The sequence below is a fragment of the Cygnus olor genome, chromosome 7 (genome assembly GCF_009769625.2).
Source record: "Cygnus olor isolate bCygOlo1 chromosome 7, bCygOlo1.pri.v2, whole genome shotgun sequence".
Lineage (NCBI taxonomy): Eukaryota > Metazoa > Chordata > Aves > Anseriformes > Anatidae > Cygnus > Cygnus olor.
Genome location: NC_049175.1, coordinates 21,464,264 through 21,489,997, shown reverse-complemented (window position 1 = coordinate 21,489,997; position 25,734 = coordinate 21,464,264). Strand labels below are relative to the sequence as shown.

Below are 25,734 nucleotides of genomic sequence, written 5' to 3'. Positions count from 1 at the left end.
TGTCTTTTGACAATGTTTTACTTCTGATCTTAAGCAAGAATTAGCATTCCAGCTACTGTTAACTGTGTAACTGGAAGTCCAGATAAACATCATTAAAAAGTATTCTTGCAGTGTTTAACAGACTGATGAAGAAGATAGATTTTTGCATAAATAGCAACTTAAATGTTATAGAAAAATGGGACAAATTTCTGCTTGAAAACTGAAAGCATGGCATAAAATATTTACTAAAAAATTAATATGTAATCTTCTAATTGTAATGGTGTATTTACAGTAGTATAATTTGTTTTATAGAAGGGATAAGATTGAATAATCAGTCCCATCTCAGAATTTTGAAGTGATGTGATAAGAATGAATGTATTATTTCTTGAATCATCCATCCTTTTCTTTTTTTTTTTTTACCTCAGGGCTACGGTTTTCCTGTGAATCGACTCTTTGATCTTTTATTTGAGATAAGAGACCAGTACAATGAAACACTTCTTAAAAAGTGGTCTGGATTGTTCAGGTTAGTATTTCGAAATAATTAATTGTGCTTTTCGTATTACATCTATTGTTTTTGTCTTGAAGTTTTCTTGATAGAGTTTTAATCCTGGAAGAATCGATTAAGTCTATATGAACTAATTAAGTCTATATGTAGCTAGTCTTTAGGGAGGAACCATTGAGGACTGTTTTTATGGTTAATGGGGAGAAGGAACCCTCCTTATTTGGGACTTTATTGGAGAGTCACCAAAGAGGTCACCTGTTTTTCTTCATTAGGAACCTAATCACCCTAGCTACGCAATCGCTATAGGTCATTAGGTTCCTAATTTAGGTTATCTTAATGTTTAAAGTTAGTTGATATGTGTATCTCCCTGACAAGAGTCCTGACACTGCCAGTACATCATCACATTCTTTTAATGCATGTGGGTTTCCACCTCTTCCTTGCAATCGCTTGGTTGACCAAATTGTAAGCCTGGGAATAGAGTAGCCTGGAACTGTACTCAAAAGCCTGTTTGCAGATAGGGTATGATGTCTAAATATGCAGATGTTGTTTACCATAAAAGATGTTATATCATATTGCAGAAAACCTTAAAATGAACTTGACCACTTAAGATTCTCAAGCTCTCTAGACACCTAATATAGTGAATGGACTAGTAGAGAAGTCCAGAGGATACTTCAGTAAAGCTGTGTCCATTTGTGTAAAGTTCTCTGAATCATCCCCGTTGACTCTGTATAGCTGTGGTACTGAAGTGAGATGTTCTGGATATCTCCTTTAGTGTAGGCTACCATAATTAACAAACATCTCACTATGGTTTTCCTTGAAGTTGACTAGTTGATCTAAAGTTCATTTATTGTATAAATTTTTTGAGACACACATAGTGAAATGTTTTCAGCTATTTTGGCTCTGTGATAATACATGGTCTAAAGAGTTAGCATATAAAAGATGCTTTCAAATTACTCCAAAAATAGTTTGGATTTCTGATATTAGAATGATCCCAATTCATAACATTTTGTGGTAGTAAAATTTATATCCATTTACGTATTTTAACTGTGGAAAGTACTATAAATAAATTAATCCAATTTTTTTTTCACTTTACCAACAAATTCACCAGGGATATTTTTGAAGCAGACAACTACAGCCCTATTCCTGTAGCAAATGAAGAGGAATACAAAATAGTTATAAGCAAATTTCCTTTTCAAGATCCAGAACTTGATAAGGTAACGAAAATTTTATGTTATTAAAGTTTGCCAAAATCCAATTAGGGACTCATAAGACAGTAATGATATTTATAATTAAAAAATAATTAAAATTTGAAAAGCTAGGTAGATTAAGAGGCTAAATCACCTTCTCTGAATGTAATTATATAGTAATAAATAAATATGAAAATTAAAGCTTAGTCATTTGTTCTGATGCTTGAATGAATAATGAAACCCATTGTTTTGTAAACAAATTAATAATATGGTTTAATTAATACAATCTGTCTTTAATTAGTTAACTTAAATTTTGTTGCAAGACATTGGGTTCTGTAGCCCAACAGTATATTATATATTGTAACATTGCAAAAGTACAAGTAATGATAAACAAGGATCTATTAGAGACAGCAACTTCTTTATTTCACTTTGTAAATTATTTGTGTTTGAGTATGTGGGACAAAGCAGACACAAAGGGACTGTAAATAATTCTGCTCTACTGGCATCCCAGTAGGATATTCTTTCATAGCATCAGCCATTCTTTCACTAAAATATGCTTTCACAGAAAGATGGCTAGTAAGTTCTGCTTTCTAAATATGGTTTTGGTAGTACTTATCAAGCAGTATTAGACACATGGTGGAGTCTGCAGAGGGGAACTAAATCTAAGGACCACATGACAATTAGAGTAACTGGTGTAGAGGGAAACTGGTTTATTCAAGATCCATCACTACAGATATCTGCAAAAGTAAAAAGAGATTAATTCTGCAATTCAGCAGTTCATAGAGAAGAATAGACACCCCAGAGGACTAATTCCATTTTGATGCATCTGTGATGCCTATTACAGATTAAAATGAATTTCACCTCTGAAAACATGTATTTCTCTACAATTAGTATAAAAAGAGATGAAACGTCTAATATTGCATTATAGATTAGGATAAATCAAATTCACAGTTTTACAAGTAAGTTTATCATAGGAGTTGCAGCACATTAAGCAGAACTGAAACCAGAACATGAGTAAATATTTAATATACCAAATCCAATCTGACTAGACAAAACATTCTTTTCTGCACTCCACTGTTCAGAAATCTAAAGATGGAATGTGCCAAACTCTCATGGTTTGGTTATATAATCTAATGTCTGCACTTTACTCCCCGTCCATATTCAGAAATTAAACAATTGGCTTTTCTTTCTTTTTTGTTTTCTTGCTGGTTACTATAAGAATCTGTTGACAGAAAGAATGTTGTGTCCTTCTGTATTGACCAGACGCTGTACAGGACTGCACAACAAATTGCTTCTCCTAGATTGTTGAGTGTATGAAGGTTGATACTCAAGTGCTGCTGTTAGGACATTGAGAAGATCTTTATAGTTGAATACAATTGCTCTTGTTTTATCATAAAAATTAATTGCTTGAATCAGATGAACATATATTTGAAGTAAATTTTATCATTAAAAATGTTTTCTGTCACTGTTGAATGACACAAATGCATGGCACTTATACCACATACATGTTACATCAAATAATCTTAAATAAGGAGCTCTGGTTAGAGGGGTGGAAAGGTAACCTGTTTTGGTTTTTAATATAAAAACTTTGAGCTGCTGTTGATTTATGCTCTTATTTAGAGAAATAGAATTCTGCTGGGATGATACAGGTTGTTAATTATTTTTCTCTTGGATTAGGATCTTTCTGTAATAAACAGGAAATTGTTTTGCAGATTTCAAAAAATTATATATTCAATGAGGAAATACCTGTTTTGTGTGTGTAAATATAGTTGAACTTTTTTTTTTCCATCCAAATACAGTATCAACTTTAAAAATGAAATGAGAAGTGTAATTTTATTATTGCAGATGACTAGTATTTCCCATGTGTTCATCTAAATTAATGAAAAGAATCCAAACTATGTTAAAATTTTGTGAATCATCTAGATGTAAATATGCAATAGTAAATATATGTCTAAACATTCTCATGATGCTTTGAATATCTCAGACACATTGGACAACTTCTGATTTTTTTTATTTCCCTTGTCAAACAATAAGCATTTTTTTGAGCCTCTCTTCACACTTAATTCTATATCTTGTCTATTCAGACTGTTTTCTAATGTGTTTGTAAATTGCTTTCTACAGAGGGATCTTAAACTACCTACTGTCTCTAAACTTTATTGTAATTAAAATAAGTGATAATGTTATATTTTGCTTCTAAGCTATTTAAAAGATTCAGAAGTTAGCTCAACACATACCACTGTTTATATTTGATGAAAAGCATAAAAGCATAAGAGATTAAAACATTGATAGTGTTAAGTGGTTTTCCAGTTGTTGTGTTTAATGCCAATCTCTTCTTAGAATCAGAATTTGAAGTATAAGATAGCATTGTCTTTTATTTTTACAGCAATCCTTTCCAAAGAAGCTCCCAATGTCTCAGTCAGTGCCTCAGATTTATATCCAGGTTAAGGAATTTATTTATGCAAGCCTTAAATTTTCAGAGTCACTTCACCGCAGGTAAGCTTTAAGTCTGACGAATGTGAATGGGTATAAAGTAACCTATAACTTCCAGGTGAACTAACAATATATATTAAATTGAAAATACATTTTCCTGGGTACTTTCTTGTTGTGCTTGTTTAATAATTTACATGTTTAAGTTTTTATATTTAATCTGTGATTTCCAATGCTATAACATATTTCATATGTGTACATGTGTGTGTGTATGTATGCTGTGTGTGTAGGTGAAGGTAGCTTGGCATGGTGAATACTCTAAAGCAGTGCTGTAGCTTTTTAAACAGCATTGGCTAATTCAAATAATCTGGAGCTTTTTTGTTTAACAAACCCTGTAAGATTTCAAAAATATGCTTTTATACTGATCATTTCAGAAATAATTGTGTAGAACCCCTGATTACTTCAATCTAGCTTACCCTCTTTAGTGCTTTGAGTTTTCTTAGTGATGATTTCTCTTGCAATAAACTGCTGTCTGCATGCTAATTCCCTCTTCTTTCCCACCTTTTTCTGAAGGAAAACATCACAATTCTCCCATCTTGTTTACTCTTGTGCACCTCAGAAGCTCAGTTTTAATTACATAAAATAACATTGTAGATCTGAAATCTGGGTGGTATTTGTGGCTGCTCACCCACTTCTGCACTGTTAAAGATGTAAATGACTCGCTTTCACACATTCTTAATTGATACAGTTTATAATTTACGCGTACTAATTGGCACATGTTGACCTCTGTGGTAACTCATTAAAAAACACAAATTACTCTGTCCTAACTGCTGTGTCAATAAACATGTCCAAAATCTAAAAATAACAAGTTTTGCTTCAACATTGAAATTTAGTTAATGGATAATTTGGTAAGTGAAAGAGGTGTTTTGTGTGTTAGAACACAGACGATTTGAAGCAACCAGATATTCAATGCATATAGGTAATTCTGAACATGAAAAGTTCTCTTTGCAAGGAAGAAAATAAGTTTTACTTACAAGTATTATCATGTACAGCACATTTATACATGTTTTTTTCAGCTCAACGGAAATAGATGATATGCTCAGAAAATCTACAAATTTGCTGCTAACCAGAACTCTAAGTAGTTGTTTACAGAACCTAATTAAGAAGCCTCATATAGGTTTAACAGAGGTAAGTTTTAAAATACACACTCAAAACTGTGCTTTTCTAAGAAAATTAGTGCTAAAACTATTCTTGTGAATTTTGATATAATATAGAGTTAAGATTGTGTAATAAAAGCAAGTTGTGTTTTCTTTAAAGTTGACATTTTAAAAAGGTGAGAGAAGTATGAAGAATTGTCAATATCTACAACATAGATAAATAAAAAAATAAGATAAAGCGTTGGGTCTAGTTGGAAGTATATTTACATACGGATGCTTACTGAGAGAGAGGTGACAATGAAAGAGCTTTGTCTCCTGTATGATAAACAGGGAGTTGCAAGAAATTACCTGAAAACTCTTACTACTTTGCTTGCATACAGGACACAATTCTTGTGTTCTGCTTCTGTCTAGCACTTAGCAGGACATTGCCAAGTTTATTTTTCCCTTTAAAAAAAAGATAGGGAGAAATAGCAAATCACTCTATGAACATTCACTGCAGGCAAATACAAGGTCAGGAGACAGCAGGTACTGACTGAAAGATAATGCATGATATTGCTGAAAAGGCATTAGACTGCTGCCATTAGTGCAGTGTTATGTCATATTGAATGTTGCTTTTAAACTGCAAGAATCCCTTTTATAGATGAAATTTAAAAAAGATAATGATGAGGAGGAAAGCTCTAAAATCATGTATTGCCATGTTAGTAAGACAAGCCATGCAATTTTTCTGAGATAGTTTTCTGAATTATTGTAATTAGCACAGGAATATATTAAAGGATATATAAAACACACTAATATATTTGAGGTATTTAATTATCAAGACAATATTTTTTATGAGAAAAATGTTCAAAAGAGAAAACTGTTATTTTACCAAGCATTATGGTAGGGTTCACTGAAATGTGTTGGAGCCAGGCAGTGTAGTGAGGATGGCACTCTTATACTATTATGTCAGTTACTATGCATTATCTGTGTTGTCTAATTTGTGAACTGAATGTGAATAAAGGTCCTTCTTGTAAGAAGATTTATATTGTGTATATCTATATCATACATTTATATCAAAAGCAGGATTGTTACTATTCAGGGGTTTGGGGAGTTGGCAACCTTATTTTTGAAGTTTCCTAACTTCCTTATGCATCACTTTTATTTGATTTTTTTTTTTAAATTGCAGTAATTGTGTTTGTTTTGCTGTTTGTTTACTTGTTTTTGTGGTACAAGTTAGTGTTTTTATTTTGGCAATATATTATCTTTTATTTTCCTTTTTTTTAATTCTAATTCTAAAATATCAATTGGATTCATTTCACTGAGTAAGTGCCTGCAATCTTCATTTTTAAAATGGCATCATTTGTATGTAAACTGTGGTATTGCTCCTTAATGGTATTTGAAAGATAACTTTAAAATTGCCAGTTAATAGGTGGTAACTTGAAATACTGTAATTAACTTCTAGTAACACTGTTGTTGAAAGAACTACCCATTTATAAAAAAAATGGCAAAGGGAAAAAGGCTTTATATAATAATTGTTTATTTCTTGTAGCTTGTTCAAATCATCATAAACACAACCCACCTGGAACAAGCCTGTAAATACCTTGAGGATTTTATATCTAACATTACAAACATTTCACAAGTGACTGTTCACACTGCAAGACTTTATGGACTTTCTACATTTAAGGTATAGTTTATGTCATCTGTTACATGACCACATGAAAAGTTAATTCATTTATAGTGATTTTAATGTTTATTAAAATAAAAGGGAATGAGGGGAAAGCTGCACGTTTTCTCAGTTTGACTGTGTAAAAAATCGGAACTGTTAAGAATTAATTTATAACACTGAGAAGATAAACACTTTTTATGTTATCAGTATTATCTGAAATTTGTCGTTATATGAGAAGCGCATCCACATTGTTTCAGGTACATCTTTTACTACGTTACAAAATGACAAGCTAAGCCTGACTGCACCAGAAGCTTTCAATAGATTAAGCTCCAAGCTGTGTAACATCTTCCATTTCTGAATGGAATCATGCAAAAACGGCAACTGTAATCTGAAATGTTTGTATTATTTGGTTGTTTTTATTCTACAATAGAAATATTTGTGGTATATTTTCAGACTGTGTAATGATAATATAAAAGTAGTATTAAGAATGTGATACAAAGCATAAAATATTCTTTTTAGAATTCATATTTTATTTACATGTCCTTTAAATTTATATGTGCAGTAATGGTCATTAAAATGGAATATATAGGGCTAAATATAAGTAATTGTATTAATGTATAATTATCTACAAAAAAGTGTTAGTATCTTTTATCTTTAAATAGTAATAGCTATCCTAAGTAGGAAGGGGAAGAAATTGAAGAGCATTTATTCCAAAACACATGATTTTATCACTTATATCTATATGACTGAGTGGTTGAGATTATATTCAATATTGTATATTCAGAAAGCAAATCTGTATATGATTGTCTATCCAAGTGGCCTTTTTGGTTTAGAATAGAAGCAACTGTGTGTGCGTCGGGAGAGACTTGGGGGTTTCTTTCTGAAGAAAATATTCCTACAGAAGAATAATCCTCTATAAGTCACCTTGTCCAGTTAATTCAGCCAGTGTGTTGCCTTCTCAGTCACTTGGGACTTTTATATAGAAATTTTTGGAGGAGAAACAAAACATTAAAAAAAAAAAAAAGGTTAGAAGGGATTCCAAAGCAGCTGTAACTTAAACTTTAGGTATGTGTTGTTGTTCCTCCCCCCCCCCCCCCCCTTTTGTTTTGTTTTGGTTTGGTTTTTGTTTTACAGTGTACACTGAAACAAAGGAAGATGGGATAAGGAGAATTAATCCTATTTAGAGTAGTTCTGTTTTCTGCACCTAATTTTTTTTTCCTCTTGGTACATTATGTAGCCTATCCTATTATAATATCCCCTCTGGCACACATTTTAAAGATGGGTGAGGTGACATCAGCATTGCAATACAGTTCATATTTCCAGTTGTTATCCAATAATTTTCCCATTAACTTTTTTTTTTTTCCCCAAAGGGTTTAATGAATAAAGCAAGGCAGAAAGGTTCTGACTTAGCAGCTGTAACTAGGTTACCATTGTCCTGCTAGTATGGTTTTACTAAATTTTGACCTATCTTGTTAGATATAGGCTGAGTAGTTTGTTTGTTATATACCAGTACTGTACATGTGTATTTTAATTTGCATATGGCACAGTACAGAGTGAACAGTGGCAAACATAAGAAAATTTTTCTGGTTTCTCTCCTATCCCTGGAGAACTTAGCACAACATTCTCCACTTATAGCAGAACATTCTTTTCTCATTAATCCCTCTTTTTTTTTTTTTTTTTTTTTCCCTTTCTATCTTAATGAAAAACTACATGTGGTTCCCCAGCTGGGCCCTCATGGAGTTTGGTATGTTATACAGTTATTAAATTCATCTCCTGGTGGCGAATCATGTCATGTCCATTCTTTCTGAGTGATCAAAAATCTCCTTTTGTTAGCAGTGTTGATCACATTTACATTCCATGAGATGATCTTACAAATTCATCTACACTGTATATTTTAATAGAAACCCTCCCCTCAAACCTATTTCATTGCTACTGTATTAGAGAACTGTTATTCCCATTTTATATTGTATATAAGATGTCATTTTAAAATACCATTCAAATTCTCCAAGCATTGTTTCATGTGGCTAGAAGGAAAAAGAAATAAAAATAAATAAATAAATAATGCTAGTTTCATTTTATCAAATTAAACAATTGTCTAGCTTTCAGTATTTACAGCTACACTTTCCAGCTTTGGATGACTGACTGCAGATGTGGATACCATTGTGTTTCTTTGTCTCTTGAAATCAGTTTTTGATGCAATTCTGTTACCAAGTTATGAGATGGAATACTTCCTCTTCATCTGCCTCTTGGAGCTACTGCTAATTCACTCTTTATCATGCATGGGATTCACAGCGCTGCTTCTGAGAAGCAATTTCTGAGTTTCTAATCTGTTCACAGTTTTCTCAGGGAACAGTGTACAACAGTCCTTGCTTGAAGTGTTGGCAGCATACTGCTGCTGTTGCAACCGAATAACCAAAGCAAAATAAAAAGTAGCCAAAACCAGGCTTCCAGAAACAAAAACCCATGGGCTGGTCTTGTTGTTGCCACTTAGTACAACCAGTTAACTGTTGAAGATGATACAGCCACTCCATAAATGACTTGGGTTTTGTTTGTTTTATAAACCAAGTAATCTCACTAAGCTTAAGCAGATGTATTTGCAAGCCTTGATCTGATAGATTGTTGAAACTGAGGTTTCATCATTAATTAGAAACTTTAAACAAAGAATTAACTTTAATTGAAGCTGTTACATTAATAGCCATCTACAAACTGTGAATGTAAACATACTCCTTTGCTTGAGACATTTACAGGTTCCCAGATTGTTATGTGTTAGAGGAGAGCTGGTTAGTGGAAGCTTTTACAAGTTGGTTTGGCAGTAAAAATGCCATTTTTAGTGAACCATACCTTGATATACCTACATGTCAGGACCATATGCTTGCTCACTTCCTCCTGAAGTGCCTCACAGACTGGAGCCTGGCTGAAAATTGAATTTGATGCACACGATGTGGTGCCACCTTTAGGCCTTTAGAGCCTTTTGATTTTTCTTTATTTCCTTTTTCCTTTGTTATTTGCACCTTGTTGGAACTGCCATGATTTTCGGCTGGTAATGGGCTGGTAAGAACTTGTAATGGGACTTTTATCCACTTCTATGTTGCTCCAGTGTACCCAACCTATTTTTCCTCTCTAAAAACCCTCAGCAACTGACCAGTTCATTTAAAATCAAACCTCTTAATTGATTTGTTTCTCAAGATCATTGAAGAAAGTGTCATCTTGAGCCCGAACCAGAGTATAGAATTTTTCTAGTATCATTAAATTCCAGTCCGGCAAAAGCACGCCTTTCCAGCAAGATACACTTTATCAAACATCTGTAGGTAGATCACATTGCTTCTGTGAGGATCTGTCCTAAACAAATAAGGCAGATATCATCACAAACTTGCTTCACAGTAAATGCTAAACGTTATCTCTGATCAGATAGATCATTTCTACATCTACTGTCCCAAAAACAGGATCTAGATGGTAGCAGAACAAAAATGAGTGTGAGGAAGTAGGGGAGCACTCTGTATCAGTGTTTATGATCAGGATATGTAAGGGACGGTGAAAATGATGCGTGTTCTTCAGATGTACAGCATTAAATTAATTACATAAAAATGCTATGATTGCTGGACCTCCTGCTGTAACAGATAAAATAATTACGTTCTTTTGTTATTTTCTTTGTAAGAGAGGGTAAATAAACCTTGTATCAGAGAAAAACACAAGACTTCGGTTTAATTGATGAAAACTATTTATCTATGTTCTACTAGTATTTTAGAATTCTGACAATTGTGCACTATTTATTTATTTTCAGGATGCAAGGCATGCTGCAGAAGGAGAAATATATACAAAACTTAACCAAAAAATAGATGAATTTATTCAGATTGCTGACTATGATTGGACAATGTCTGAATCAGATGGAAGAGCCAGTGGATACTTAATGGACCTTATAAACTTTTTAAGAAGCACATTTCAAGTTTTTACTCATTTACCTGTAAGTGTTGAAAATTAAGTTTAATTTCAAGCCATTGTAGCTTTATTTTATTTTAAAATACTGATATTTTGAACAAATATGTGATTTTTGAATTGCATACATGCTAGCAGATTAATTTGCCAGTATTTTCAATACAGACGTGTTTTCAGGTGTTTCACTATGTTGATGATGCTTATCTATCATAACAATTAGAAAAATGCTTTTGAATAGTAATAATTATAACAACAGCTAATTTACAAATTGTGTAAGAACATAGGTGGTTTTCTAGAGCAGGCTAGTCCTCAAATGGCCTTCTGTGTACAATTCTGTATACACATTCATTGATTCAGAGGACACCAAATAGGTGTAAGTCCTGCATTTGTGCAGAATATTCTGGAGGCCTTGGGTTCTCCAAAGTTTTTTTTAGTTAAATAGTCATTTGATTCTTGTTAAATGAGCTTCATTGAAACAAGTCCTTGTTCTTATTCAAATATATTCTCTGTCACTTTGTTCTAGGTAAAAGGGCATTGGCAACCTGTTTTGTGTGCTCATTGTTATATTCTGTTGTCTGATTTCCCCTTGCTTTAAGATAAAAAAGACAATTTCTAATTTGAGTTATCATCATAATAGTTTATACCTTTGTAAGTATGGAGTAACTTCAGTAAGTCTTTTGAGCTGCATCTGCTTTTCATCAGCTTGTCCTTGGTTGCTACCGTCACACTTATGTCTGATTGCTTTACTCACATGCAATGCCTGTCAGGAATTAGTTCTCAATGCATAGAATGTTTCTAGGCTCCAGACTGGAAGTAAAAGATAATTTATTTACATGCACAGCAAAGTTTGAAGTTGCTGGCATAGCGGGCTTCTCAGGTCTTCTAAATCATGTTAAGTGGTTGTGACTCTTCAGTTTATTTTTTTAATAACTCAAAATGTATCACATAATGTTTATGTGAATGGAAGTATGAGACGTGCTTCCGTGCCAAGTAAGTCAAGCAATTTTTTAATAAAGAATAGCATGTTTGTTAGTTAATTTCACTGTCACTTTTTGTCACTCTTTGAACAAATGGCACCACTCCTCAATGGCCATGTGCATATAGCAGCTGTGAGCAATGGTGTACAGCTTCTAGAGAAAGATGTAATGAAGTTAATCATGAGTGTATGTTGTGATATACCTGTTCTAAAATGGGGCACAGACAGAAACTTAAATAATGTTCTTTTATAAGCTGAAATGAAAATGTGGTTTCCTTGAATGAGATAGTTTGTTAGGAGGGTTGTAAAGATGCTGCTATGGCATTAGGACTTGAAAAGCATGAAGGGAATATAAATAAGCACCTGGGGGCACAAGCCAAACTTTGGAGAAAACTAGTTCCTATGAGGAGGTTATTCTGTAATTTCAAACTCTGGCCAGGTTACAGGCTGGGGCTGTAAGATTGACTAGTCTGCTCTGGCGAGAGGGTTCTTCTAATTTGACTTATCCTGTGCATCACTTACTGTTCTGGCTTGGCAGATTGTAGAAATATACAGTCCTATAAATGTTGTTGTTCATGAGCTGTGAAGATTATATGAAAATGTGTATATAGTTTAATTTTGGTGATTCTGGTTAGATACATAGTAGTAAGTTATTTTCATTAAGAAAAAAAAATCTACAGTAAAGGTATTTTCTATGGCAAGCTCAGAAGTAAGTTCCATAACTCAGTAAAACAGTAAGTGCTGTGGAGTCGTAGGCAAAACTAGATTAGCATATGGCACAGTTAAAATTTAGAATAATTTTAGTATTCATTTTCATTAACAGAATAAGAATGTCACAGTGTTATTTCTATAACAATTTTTGTATTGCTGGCAGAAACATCCTACTCTGCAAAATAGTTCTTCAGAACCATGCCTGTAATCAGAAATCAAAGAACAAAAGTTCTGACCACTGGTTGTAATTTTACGAAGGAAAAGAGTGGGACAAGTAGAGGAATCTCTTCTCTTACTACCATAGTGGATCCAATTGTGCTATAGTGCTAGGGCTTGGGGCACTACTTCGCTGCATTCATTCTCCATAGTCTCATTCAAGGGTCACTGACTCTCTTTGATACTGTTTCAAAATCTAGTCTTCTGGTAAAAGTGTTATGCTATGTTCTTTAACAATTTTTTGGCTGTTGTCGGATTCCTGCCATTAGAGTCCTGTCTTGTTTTAGATGTATGTGTAAGCTGTGTAAACATATGGGGACATGTCTCCTTTCGTGCTCCCACATGGGCCTATACAGAATTATTTCTGTAGAAATGTAGACACATGGAATTGCTAGAAACATCTTACATCTCTGAATGTTTTTTCTCTCAAGTTTTATATCATAGTATTCTTCTCTGTATTTATGCACTGTGCTTTAGTGTCAGTTTGGGGAAAGAAAATATATTTATTTCATCTTCCAGTTATAGTACCTTTAGCTTTGTGTTAAAAAGTATTAATGCATTGTGTTACATTTAGATTAGTACTGTCCTAAGCCATTCTAAACTTCGTGTGAATTAAGTTAATAATGTACAGATAGCCTCTATAGGCCAAGACAGTAAGCATGGCATTTATTTTGGAATCGATTGTTTGTTATAATGAAAACTTTCTGGAAAGGCATATCAACAGATGTTTCCTAATTTGAAGGATTGCTAATTTGATATTTTGGCATACTTGTCCTTATTACAGAAAAACATTTTATTATTGAATTAGTATTACTTCAGTTATAATCTCTTAGTTGGGCCTTGACAAAATACTATAAAAGTTCACAGGTTTTTTTCCTTTTTTTAAAAAAAGAAGGAATTATGTAGATATAATTGTTATTTTTTGAAACTCTTCCTTGCCTTTTATTGCTACCAATTTTTTATTCTTTTTTTTTTTTTTTGATGTTGACAGTACATCTTAATTTTTTTGTTTTGATTGCCTTACTGGTTTCCTTCTCAGAATAACAACAATGACCATGCAGCTATGTCGGTAAGTAGATGAAAGATGAAGAAAAAGCATGTGAACTGAAAAACTATGAACTGCCTGCAGGCTTATTGCTTCAATTTTTAATCATTTAATAAAAAGATCTTTCTGTTTTGCTGATGACTTGCTGCGTACCTTGTGTGATTGCATGCAGGAATCAGGTTAATGACTAACACTGGGTTTTCATGCACTTGAAGGGCAGGAGCCCTAAAAACCTTGCAAGAAGGGTGGTGGGGTGTGTATTGCATCCCAAATGAGATCATTTAGAGGAGGCTGAGACCTTTTGGAAGTGAGGTCAGGTATCAAAATGCAGCTATAAGGCATGCATACAAAATAGGGGTGGAGTGATAAAACAAAATAAAGAATCAGTGAAAGTTCCATCGTTCCTCTGCTACGTCTGTCAGAGGTCAAGGGAATGTGTATGCCCAAATATATATTTGTTTAGAAGATGATGAATTACATTTGCAAATTCTTCCAAGTTCTGATTATTTTCAGGTCATCAGTTTATTTGGCATAAGCATTTCCGTTATAATGAAAATGTTGGAATTCGTATTGTTACTTTTACTAGTTTTCTGTGAATATAGAGTTCTGGTTTATCAGCTCTAATGTGTTTGAATCTTATTGCTGTATGCTGCTTAATTGAACAAATATACACTGTGCCATTCACTATTTAAGTGAATAAATGTATAAGGCATTACCGTACACAGTGTGGGGATTCATATGTTCAAAGATGTATTTTTTACAGTTAAAGTTATATCTCCTCAGGGAAAAAATAATTAACTTAAGACATTGTATGTTTTAGATCAAGGATACTGACTGGAGCAAAAGCTTCGAAACTCAGTATCTAACTGTTCCACAGATCTATTCTCATAGTCCTGCATTCAGTAAATCACACACTTTAAATACATGTGTAAGAGGTAGGCAAATACGAAGCAGTCATTTTATCGTATTAGTTAAAATCTTCAATTTATGTTGAAACAATTTACAGAATCACAGAATTGTCTAGGTTGGAAGAGACCTCCAAGATCACCTAGTCCAACCTCTGACCCAACACTAACAAGTCCTCCACTAAACCATATCACTAAGTTCAACATCTAAACGTCTCTTAAAGACCTCCAGGAGTGGTGACTCAACCACTTCCCTGGGCAGCCCATTCCAATGCCTAACAACCCTTTCAGTAAAGAAGTTCTTCCTAATATCCAACCTAAACCTCCCCTGGCGCAACTTGAGCCCATTCCCCCTCGTCCTGTCACCAGGCACGTGGGAGAATAGACCAACCCCTACCTCGCTACAGCCGCCTTTAAGGTACCTGTAGAGAGCGATAAGGTCTCCCCTGAGCCTCCTCTTCTCCAGGCTGAACAATCCCAGCTCCCTCAGCCGCTCCTCGTAAGACTTGATCTCCAGACCCCTCACCAGCTTCGTTGCCCTTCTCTGGACTCTCTCGAGCACCTCCATGTCCTTCTTGTGGCAAGGGGCCCAAAACTGAACACAGTACTCAAGGTGCGGCCTCACCAGAGCCAAGTACAGGGGGACAATGGCTTCCCTAGACCTGCTGGCCACGCTGCTTCTTATACAAGCCAGGATGCTGTTGGCCTTCTTGGCCACCTGAGCACACTGCTGGCTCATATTCAGCCGACTATCAACCAGTACTCCCAGGTCCTTCTCTGCCAGGCAGCTTTCCAACCACTCATCTACCAGCCTGTAAGTTTTAAAAGTAAAATAAAATGTATCAGTCAAAAGGAAAAAAAAAAAAAAAAAAACAGTGGTACCAGTGTTATTGTCTAGGAGTCTTTGCTGTATTTGTCAGTAATTTTCAACAGTAGCATTAGAAAACTTCAGTTATTATTTGTCTGTAGTGTAGATTACAATCTTGTATTAAGGGCAGCCAGACATCTGGACTATTTTCTAACAGGACAGCACTCTTAGATTAGATGCCAAAAACAGTAGAGGGAATCTTGATGTCTTGATTTCCAAGGAAGTTGGAAGTGGATCCAAAGTACCTTGTGTTAGAGTGTGTGGAGAATGTCTGTAAAGTTGACTAGCATCCATTAAATAGCAAATTCTATTCCTGACTGCCAAGAAAATACATTTGATGTATATAAAAATGTATTACGTTTGCTCTTTTTCCTTTTAGTTTTGGATGGTTATAATGTTTTCTCAGGATTTTTAGTTTGCACCTAAATTTACCCTGGTATTTTACGTCAGATAAAACAAAAGCTTAATTTAGTTACTCAGCCTAGATAGAGCCTATGGCACCCAACTAGCATGCTTCCTCTACAGCATCAGCAAAAGAGTGTGCTTTAAAGAAAGTTGTTAGAAATTAAGGATCAATTTCCAACATTAAAGGTCCTTAGTAGTGTGCTCAGTTCTCCTTTATTTCTAATGGGGTGGTCTTAAGATTGGTGATCTCGTTAGAAAGCCAGCAGCACCTTGAGGAACGTGTCCTACAGAGGCTGGGACACTGGAGCTGATGTGCTGTGGCTGGGAGTCACAGCTGAAGAAGTCTCAGTAAGTGACCCAGTAAGAGTGAATTCCAGCTATGGTTTTATTTTAGAGTCTTTCTATCTGTGCTTCTAGGGCTGTTGTCATCTCTTTCCAGTTAATTTACCACTCCAAATAATAGAGAGGATGTGAATTCCACACAGTAGCTTCTTTAAAGCTAGTTCCTATGCCACCTTCCCTGTCAGGAAAAGTTTGGCTGTCTTTATTGAAAGACGTTGTAGTACATGTGTTTCACTAATCAAAGAAGACTCAGTTCAGTGAGTAGCATATGATTTTTTTTTCCTAACTTTACACAGCTGCTTTAGTAGATTATGGGAAATTCCACCTGTCTCATCATCACTGCAGTGAAAAACTGTATTAGGCAGAGTTCTTCTGAGAATAGAAAAAAAGAAGACAAACCTTCATATTTCAAAACCTTTTCTGGCTCAGACAGAAAAAAAAAAAAAAAAGAAAAGGAAAAAAAGAAAGCAATGGGCCTGAACTAGGTAGAAAGTAAACAGCTAAAGAGTAATCATATCCCTTGTTTTGGATAAGTTAAATTGAAATTATAGAAGGTATATAAGGGATTTAATCTAAGTTTAGAATTATCTGAACTTTTATTCCAGACACAATTTGCATGCTTTGTCAGTACAAAGTTAGTATTGGACAACTCTTTGGGAAAGAATGACCAGTGAGAAGTTAAAATTACAAATTACTTTCAGTTAGGTATTTTTGACTATTTTCATTAGAATTTGGAGCAGAGACTGGAAGTAAAATTGAGTCTTAAAACTCTATTTGTGTTTTTGAATATACTTGTTTTTTTATCAATAGTTAAAAAGTTGTATTTTATTCTTGCTTTAGTTACTAGAATCATAGAATCATTTAGGTTGGGAAAGACCTTTAAGATCATCAAGTCCAACTGTCATCATATGCATATGCAATGTGTGGACTGCTATAAGCAGCAAAGAAGCAGATAAAGTACAAAATCTATGCACTTACCAGTTATTATAACTAATGAAATCTGTATGTTTAATGGTTGGGTGTTTTGTTTTGTTTTTTTCCAGTTTCAGAAAGTTTTTTTTAAAATTATTTGTCATTTCATAATGTTAAATTAATTCCTAAGCTTAATTTCTTAGTTTTAACAGATAAGTTTTGTTATCTCCTTTTATGCTGATGATGGCAGTTTGTGTTATTTTATTGTTTTCGTGATTGACAGCAAAAGCCTAATTTCACAGCTTGCAGTGAGGGTGAAGAGTTGGTGGTTTTCTGCAGCTATATTCAAAAACTGTCAATCAAAAGCCTCCATAGGCTACTTAGAGAATGGTGTTTTTTTCCCTGATTTCTCCAAATGCCGCTTCATGCTGTCTTTGATTGGCACAGCCTGGCAGGGAGGATGGATGAATCTGTCACTGGACGGTTAATTGTGTTGCTGGTCTCAGCCTGACATCAGGTCTTTGACTCGTAAGTGGCTCAATACAAAACAAATTAGCAGATTGTAGTCATATTTCTCATTCTATATGCTTTGACTTTGTTGAATGCAGTCCATAAATCATATTGACTGACACCATAGTGAATGATGAAAGCTGCTTTTGAGACGGCTAGCGTGGGTCTTAGAAAGCAGCACCATGAAGGTGCCATGGAAGGATGCATATGGCTGACCCTTTGGGAATTTCCTAGGAGCCAAATGTCTCTTTACTGCAATTGTTCTTAGGAGAAAAGCTTTTGGGCCCTATAAAAAAGGATTTAATATGTCAGCAGATTCTCTTTACAAGCTCCTTTGAAATATAAGAAGTTTGTCTAAGGGGTTTCTCTTTTTACAAACTTGTATTTCAGCAAAATGTGAAGACAGGGTTAAAAAACAGTTGCCTTTAATACTGTTTGCAGGTGTTTTTGCTTATAGAATAGGGTCCTTGTTTCTTAAACTTTACATTGGTTGAGTGGAAGAATAGGTTTTGTAGATAGCAGCAATTAACATAGGCAGAGCAGATAGTAGTAGTGTTCCCCAAATGGGAGGCAAAACTGGAACAAATGTGAGAAGCCTCCTGAATCTCTGCGTGCTACTGAATATAGGTATTTAATTGCTTGATACAGTAGCCACAGCCACCCCCTCTTAAAAATGAAAAATAAATATTATGTTTTAAAACTAACCGAGATTTGTTTCATTCTGGAAAAGAAATGTTATTTTTATGTTCACAAGTCATTACATTTCCTCTTTAAAATGCCTTATGAAAAATGGCAAGTAATTGATTAATTGGGGAATGATGGAAATTTGGAAAGAGATTTTAATTGGAACTCATTTGTCAACCAAATTTGAATTTAATTATTTTCTGTATGTTGTACATCCAGCACATTTTGCACTGGGAAGCACTGAATTTTGAGGAGGATAACAGTAAAGTTCGTATTTTTCTGAGTTAAAATTCAGCATTTAGGTTGATATATTTAGCTTCATTTTTTTCCTCTAGTTTTGTGAAAATCAAGTGATTTATTAAGTGTAAACTATGCATAGTAGACTTGTATTATTTGTTGATAAACCATGTGAACAATAAGCCTGTAGTTCAAGTTGCATAGTTGGAAATAGTTTAAATGTTAGGATGTTTCCATCTTATGAAATTTTAAAAGAAGCATTAAATGTTCATGTATTGATACTTCTTTAAAGTCCAAGTGACTTTTACCATGTCATTTCTGTATTGTAACCATTATTTCTTGTGCTCCAGTACTATTGATATTTGCCAGATTGTAGAAATCACCTACAGATGTTTGTCAGAAAGATAAAATTCTGTCTTTTACTTATAATAACAGGGGAGGGAATAAACATCATTTGCATATAAAACAAATTAAATGTTAAAATTTTTCTTGACAACCTATTAATCTGGTTGAACTTTTATTACATTATAGTGGCAGCATAAATAGGACATGGAGCTGATTTGATGGAGCAGTACATTAAACAGAGATGCACTAGCTGTTCCATTAAATCAAAATGACATTTCCATTAAGTATTTCAAACCTACTACATTGTAATTAAATGAACTGTGGCCCATTAATTCCCCTCTTCACCCCCTTTTTCTTCTCCCCCCCCCCCCCCTTTTTTTGGTCCTCTTTTTTTTTTTTTTCATTCATATTGATATTGTTCTGCTTGGGGAATAGAGCTGCATGTCTCCCAGTGTAATTAACGTTGGGTTTGGGAGACTTTTAAGCATGCTGTTCTTGCATTGTTTCTTACATTCCTTGTTGTCAGTTCATCTATTTTGGTCAAAAATGTTATTTGCTTTTCTGAGATGTTCAATTAAGAAACTGACATCTCATTTTAGATATAAAGCTCCTAACAGTTCAAGGTTTCTTAATGCCAAAGTGTTATTAGCAAAAGCCCTTTAAGGTTTCTGTTTGACATATGAAGAGAATGAACGTTTTACATTGTATTGTCTACATTTTATTATGTTTTAACAAAGCATGGATTTTTAAAGTACACAATATTTATGGACAAATGTGCTTTCTGCTATATGTATACATGAAAATACAGTGCTATGTACAAGTTGTCTTATTAAGGGGAAGATCTGGCTCTTCAGATGTTAGAGAGAACTTTCCAAACTTTTGGAAAAGTGAACTGCTGTCAGTCCTTCCCATTTTTCATTGCTTATATGTGTTTCTCTGAGTCAACAGTGAATTGATCATCCTGACCTTGCAGAAAACAGTTGGGGAACCATTGCTTTAGAGAATAGGTGTCATCACTTTGCTGATGGATATAAATACAACAGTAGTGGTTTGTAGCCCAGTAGGTGGATTACATAATTATGATTTCTTTCATATAAACATGTTAATAGTTACCTTTGCTTCCATATATACCGTAACATGTGTCAGTTGAAAAGCGTGGTTTAAGTACATAAAACTACAGAGACAAATTCATATAATTGCATTTGAAAACCAAGGTGTCTCTGCTCTTAAAGATTGCAGTGCTATGAATAGAATGTTGCCATCTAATCAGGTATCTGGTCTTCACTGATTTTTCTTCTCTGGTAGAACTTCCATATTTTTCTGATTTTCTGTATGAAATTGATAGTAATTTATCAAATTAACATCTGATTTTTGGGATTTGTTTTATTGGTCTCTGATTTGGAAAATTATTTGTCTCAATTACATATACATTGTAAAGAGGTGAAAAAACATTACTTGCTAAACTGTGATTAGAGAATTATTTGTATTTTGTACAGCAGAGGGCTGCATTTCATTTTGCAAGTTGTTGATTACTGACAGCACTGGTTTATTAAGCACCTAAAAGATGATGGATAAGCATGAATATTTAAAATAATTCAGCAACAACCTTTGAGATGGAATTCAAGTAATTAAGTAGCACAAGCTGTAATGAGAAATGCCCCAACTGAAAGCAATGGTTTTGGTTTATATATATATACAGTTATTTATTTATTTATTAATGACTGTTCTTAAAAATATGTGGCATGTTGATTTACATTTCCTGTTTTCATTCTGTTTGGGTTAAAAAAAAAAAAAACACACTCATGCTTCCGCAGCTTACATTGTTATTATGCTCTTCCATGTTGGGAAATGTCCTTGTATTCTTGAAGACTGTTGGATTTCTGGAAGAAGTATCAGTGATTGTTTGACTGTTTAACATACATTTAATTTAGTTCCCTAATTGATTTAATAGAAACAAAGCTAATGAGCCAAAGAAATAACAAAAAGTGTGATCATTCTTCTTCTAACCTAAGTCCTGCATCATTAAGACTTTGACTGTATAATAAATTCAAATCAGATAAGACGTTCTTTATTGATATAACATTTATTTCTATCTTAAAACCTGTTGCTCTTTCTGCTAGGGAAAAGTGGCACAGACGGCTTGCATGTCAGCCTGCCAGCATCTTTCAACATCCCTAATGCAGATGCTACTGGACAGTGAATTAAAACAAATAAGCATGGGAGCAATTCAGCAGTTTAATTTAGATGTGATACAGTGTGAATGTAAGTAGATATTCCCATATTCCTATCTATGTCTGTCTTAGCGTTGCAAAAAAAAATCTTTAATGTAAGCCATATAGTGATCTTTTTGTATTATCTACTAAAGCTTTGCCTTTTTTTTCTATTAATATTATTGCATTACAGCCTCCTGTAAAAGTATTTATGATTAATTACGTTAACATCTCTGGGAAAACTTATATATATATATATATATATATATATATATATATATATTAAACTTTAGTATCTGATTGAAATGTCCATCTGTTGTTACTGCTAATGGCATCATAATCAGTACATCCCGTAAACAGACCATAGTCTAGCACAGAATTGCCCCAAACCACTATATAAATATTATGGTTTTATAGTTGTGCACCAAAAGGTCAAAAGTCTGTGAAATTTAGTTTTCCCTTTGGGGAGTATTTATTACAATACAATTTTTAATTGTGTTGTTACATAGGTTTTTGTCTCTCCTAAAACTATTGCCTTACTTGCTGTAAGTAGTGGTACTCATTTAATAAACGTCAGACATGGTTTTATTCTCACTATTCAAAATACAGCATCAGAATTACTTCATAAAACTGGTTGAATCCAGCACTGAAGGCAGGATTAATTTTATCATGTTTTACATGAAACTCGCAACTGTAGGGTGAGCTCTTACTCTGTATTAAGGAAGTTACTTTTGTAACGTTGTGGTATGAATAGGTTTTATGTCTGTTTTTATGGTTGATGACTGAGATGCAGCAAAAAGGCTGAGTAGGGCTTTTTTAAATTCATATCTTTAGTTTCTTATGCTCTTTTTTTTCCTGTTTATTTATTTATTTCTAAAATATCATTCCTCATATGTTTGAAGCAGAGACCTCAATGGTTTTGGTGACTGCTGTAAGAAGTGGCAGTTTTGCAAATCCTCAGGTGTTTAGTGTGGGCATATGAGAAAACTGATGATGACTACTTAATTAGCAGCCACCATGGGAAATTGGAAATCTGTTTTCAAGTAATTTAGTGAGCATCATAAAGGATTCTTGTGGGAATAGAGTTAAAGGGCATTTGTGACTTTTTCACTACAAACATATCTTTCCTCCTCCTGCCCTGTTTGTTATGTAACTCCATACATGTTACATCTAAACTCCGTAACAAGGCAGGCATCTTTCTGACAGTCCTTCCTCGTGCAGCCTTGTGGCCTTTCAGTGCAACGGGAGGACGTGACAGGATTATCAGTCTGTTTTGAAAAAAATATTTGTGATTGTGATGTTAAAGTTTGTCTCATGATGTGATTGCAGAAGTTGGCCAAATAGAAGTACACAGATGATGTTTTGACATTTTTAGTACAAATTTATACATTTTTGTATTGCAAATTTGATAGAGTTCTTTTCAAGTAGGTGGGTAGGGGTATGTATATGCACATTTGTGTGGTTTCTTAGCTTTAAAAAAAGATCCCAGCTGCAAAACAAATTCCATAACATTGATAATACTGGTACCATAATCATTTATCTAGACAAGTCAAATTGGTGTATCCACTACACAGTTATCTGCCTTCTGAACTAATAGCATAACAGCAGAGAAAGCTTGTTACCACCGTGTTATTTTGTTTCTAGTGTCTGAAATATGTACAACTGCAAATAGAATAAACTTTAATTCTTTCTATAACACTTTTTAAGCATGTTAGGAAAAAAATGGTTTTGCACAGAGACCTTTTGAGTAGTTTAAAGATGGCAGCTTGGCAGAATAGTATGTTGCAACAAATGATGCCTTACAGTCTGTGGAATAAGGGATTGTCACAAGATGTTGTTCAGAGACTGCTTTGCTGTTGCAGTTCATTCATAAGGTCTGTCACAGGCACATTCCAGGCCTGGCTGAGATGCCTGTGATTTATGTTCTTGCTCATCACCCTCCCCCAGCTTTATTCTTTGACACTTTGGGTGTAATGGATACAACAATGACATTTCAATTAGTGCTTAGGGTGTGCAAATAATTCACAAATGTTGGGTAATTTTCTACTGTATTTTACACATGGATATGACACTTTAGTTATAGACAGGGTGCATTCTGAACAAATAAGTTATGTGAAACATAGAAAGTTATGAATATTTGAAGATGCATTTCAAAACATTGTTGGCAATATTCTACATATTTATTCTAATTTTTAACGTTGCATTTTTATTCTTTCTAGTATGAAATGGAGGAGACCTAAATAAAAGCAGGAAAATGTGATTACTAGTCAGAAAAAGCAATCAGCAGTCCAACAAACAGCCCAACAGTCTGTTAATGAGCTGTTAAGTCAGTAAGTGCTGAAGTTCTTGAGTCATAGCAACCAGGTAGAATGGCGAGTGGAATTCCAAGAAATGGAGGTGGAAGGGAAAGAGGTTATCTTGTGGTGAACGCTGAGATTTCATTATCCTGTGCTGCTTTTCAATGCAAAGTACCTAACTTTAAGAAGCAGAACAGAAAATCTGGGAGTGTCTGGTACTTTTCCTTGAGAATAAGATCAGGTGGTCTTATGTTTTTAAAAAAGAATAGTGATGATTGTCTTGCTCTGCTCTTCAGTTTTGTGTGTTCCTTCCAAACATTCCAAAAACTTTAAGTTTGATTTCAGGATGTCCTGTTTTAAGTGTAATATTTTCCACTCTCACTACATCTTTCGTAATGTAGAACAGTATTTCATCTTTGGTTTTTACGCCATTCTTTCTCAATGATGATCTTCTGCTATGATGACTGGGTTTCTTACAGCAGTATTCAGGAAAATAGCATGTACTCGGTTCCATTGAACAAAAGCTGGAGAATGGCCTTTTGTTTGCACATTGCATTTCAGTGTCCCGAGGAGGAAAATGGACTGGGGAGGAGAAGCATTTGCCATTTCTTGAAGATGAAATTCAGGTGTGGGTTTCGGTATCTCACTTTATGAGAAACAAGGTGTAAATAATAGCACACAGGCTTTTCAGTGATGGAGTTGACTTTGGGAATGTGTACTGGTTGTGTTAGGGAATCAAAAATTCACTGCCAACAAGCTTCTGATCTTCAGTACTTTTGAATTGCAAATGTAGTTGTATCTTTCTGATCTTCACAGAAAAGTACTGGTAAAATGCTGTAAGCCACTTAATATAGATTTTAAATTACGAGGTTTTTATGTAAAATGTATTAGATAGTTATTGTATATTTTTCTCTTGTTCAGTCAAAATGATTTATAGCTGCACTATCAGCAAGTTGTTTTGCTGAAGAGATCCAACCATACAAAAGTATGTGTCTCTTTCTCAGTACAAATATTTTATACCTGTTTTCAACTTTCACGGAAAAAAAAATCTTTTTGGGGTGAAGCTGACATGTGAATACTAATTTAGACTTCTGTTTGTTTTAATCCTTAAAGTTCACACTATAAGGTTAAGTGGACATAGAGCTTTAATTTAGAACACCATCCAGATCTAGATACCTTACATCAGCATTTTATTAGTTAAGTAGAACTGATCAGAAATTCTGATTGCTGGAAAAGTTATTGTTAACTTTTGTAATTTATATCTGTTTTAAAGTAATGGAATTGTGAGACAGGATTAATTGGCAGAAGGAGGTACAGTTGAGTAGTCAACCTTCTTCATCCAGCTGTGAATCTGTGCGAGGATGGAAAGGTTTTGAGCCATGCCAATAGGTGAGGGTGAAAGAAATCCTGAAACAGCATCAGCTAGCAGAGAACTAGCACAAAGCAAATTGTAATATACCTTCCTGACCAGCCCTGCTTGGGGATTCCTGCCAGTTCCTCCTTTCTCACACACTGTGTTGAGAGCTGCAGCGTCCAAGAGCAAGAGAGAATCTTGACCCATGTGCTCTCTGTTGAGGAGGCCCCTTGCTTTACCTGCCTTGTCTCCCTTCTGGGAAGTCAGGTTAAACTTGGCTCACTTGAGACCACCCTTCATCCCATGGCTGCATATGGCAGCACAGGACTGAGGGGAAGCTGCAAGTCCTGGGCAGGGCTGGGGGCTGCTGCCCCACCAGCTGGCAGCTCCCTCAGCAAGGCTCCCCTCCAGGCGTGTTTGAACAGCTGGAACCTCCAGCGGGGCTGCGAAGTGGCTAAAGGCTGCTGTGATGGTCACCTGGCTCTCTGCTCCTCATTCCAAAATACATCTGCATCTTTGCTGTCCTGCCTTTGAATCGAGAATTGATGCCATGAGGCTAAAGGAAAAGCTGCCCTAATTTAGCTTTTGATCCGAAGTTTGGACTCTGATTGTAATTTTTGCAATTGAACTGCAACTATCTGTCAGAAAATAAGTAAATAAGTACTGAATTCCCAGACAAGCACAGGCACACACAGATTGTGTGTATCTAAAATCTGGGTTTTGAAAGAATAAAATGAAGAGACTGGTTAATAAATCTAGAATTGCATAGAAATTCAGTGCAACCTACAGATGTCTTTAATTCCATTTTAGCAGATGCCAAGCTTTTTCTTAAGATAACCATCAACACATATATATACATCAGTTCACATATATTCTGTATACAAAAT

At 34.5% G+C, this 25,734-nt stretch overlaps 1 protein-coding gene across 8 annotated transcripts in view; it reads left to right on the top strand.

Annotated features, from left to right (window-relative positions):
• EXOC6 (exocyst complex component 6) overlaps window positions 1-25,734 on the top strand; it is a 91,609-nt gene that overhangs the window by 38,880 nt on the left and 26,995 nt on the right. For 3 of the 8 annotated variants that reach the window (XM_040563429.1, XM_040563428.1, XM_040563433.1), the window contains exons 13-20: window positions 405-502; window positions 1,590-1,695; window positions 4,052-4,161; window positions 5,172-5,283; window positions 6,781-6,915; window positions 10,679-10,858; window positions 13,773-13,802; window positions 21,107-21,248. In XM_040563429.1, coding sequence (XP_040419363.1) covers window positions 405-502; window positions 1,590-1,695; window positions 4,052-4,161; window positions 5,172-5,283; window positions 6,781-6,915; window positions 10,679-10,858; window positions 13,773-13,802; window positions 21,107-21,248 — 913 coding nt within the window. Of the gene's footprint in view, window positions 1-404; window positions 503-1,589; window positions 1,696-4,051; window positions 4,162-5,171; window positions 5,284-6,780; window positions 6,916-10,678; window positions 10,859-11,353; window positions 13,803-21,106; window positions 21,249-25,734 lie in introns of those variants that run through there. The other 5 variants (XM_040563431.1, XM_040563430.1, XM_040563432.1 and 2 more) reach the window with 3 other exon arrangements.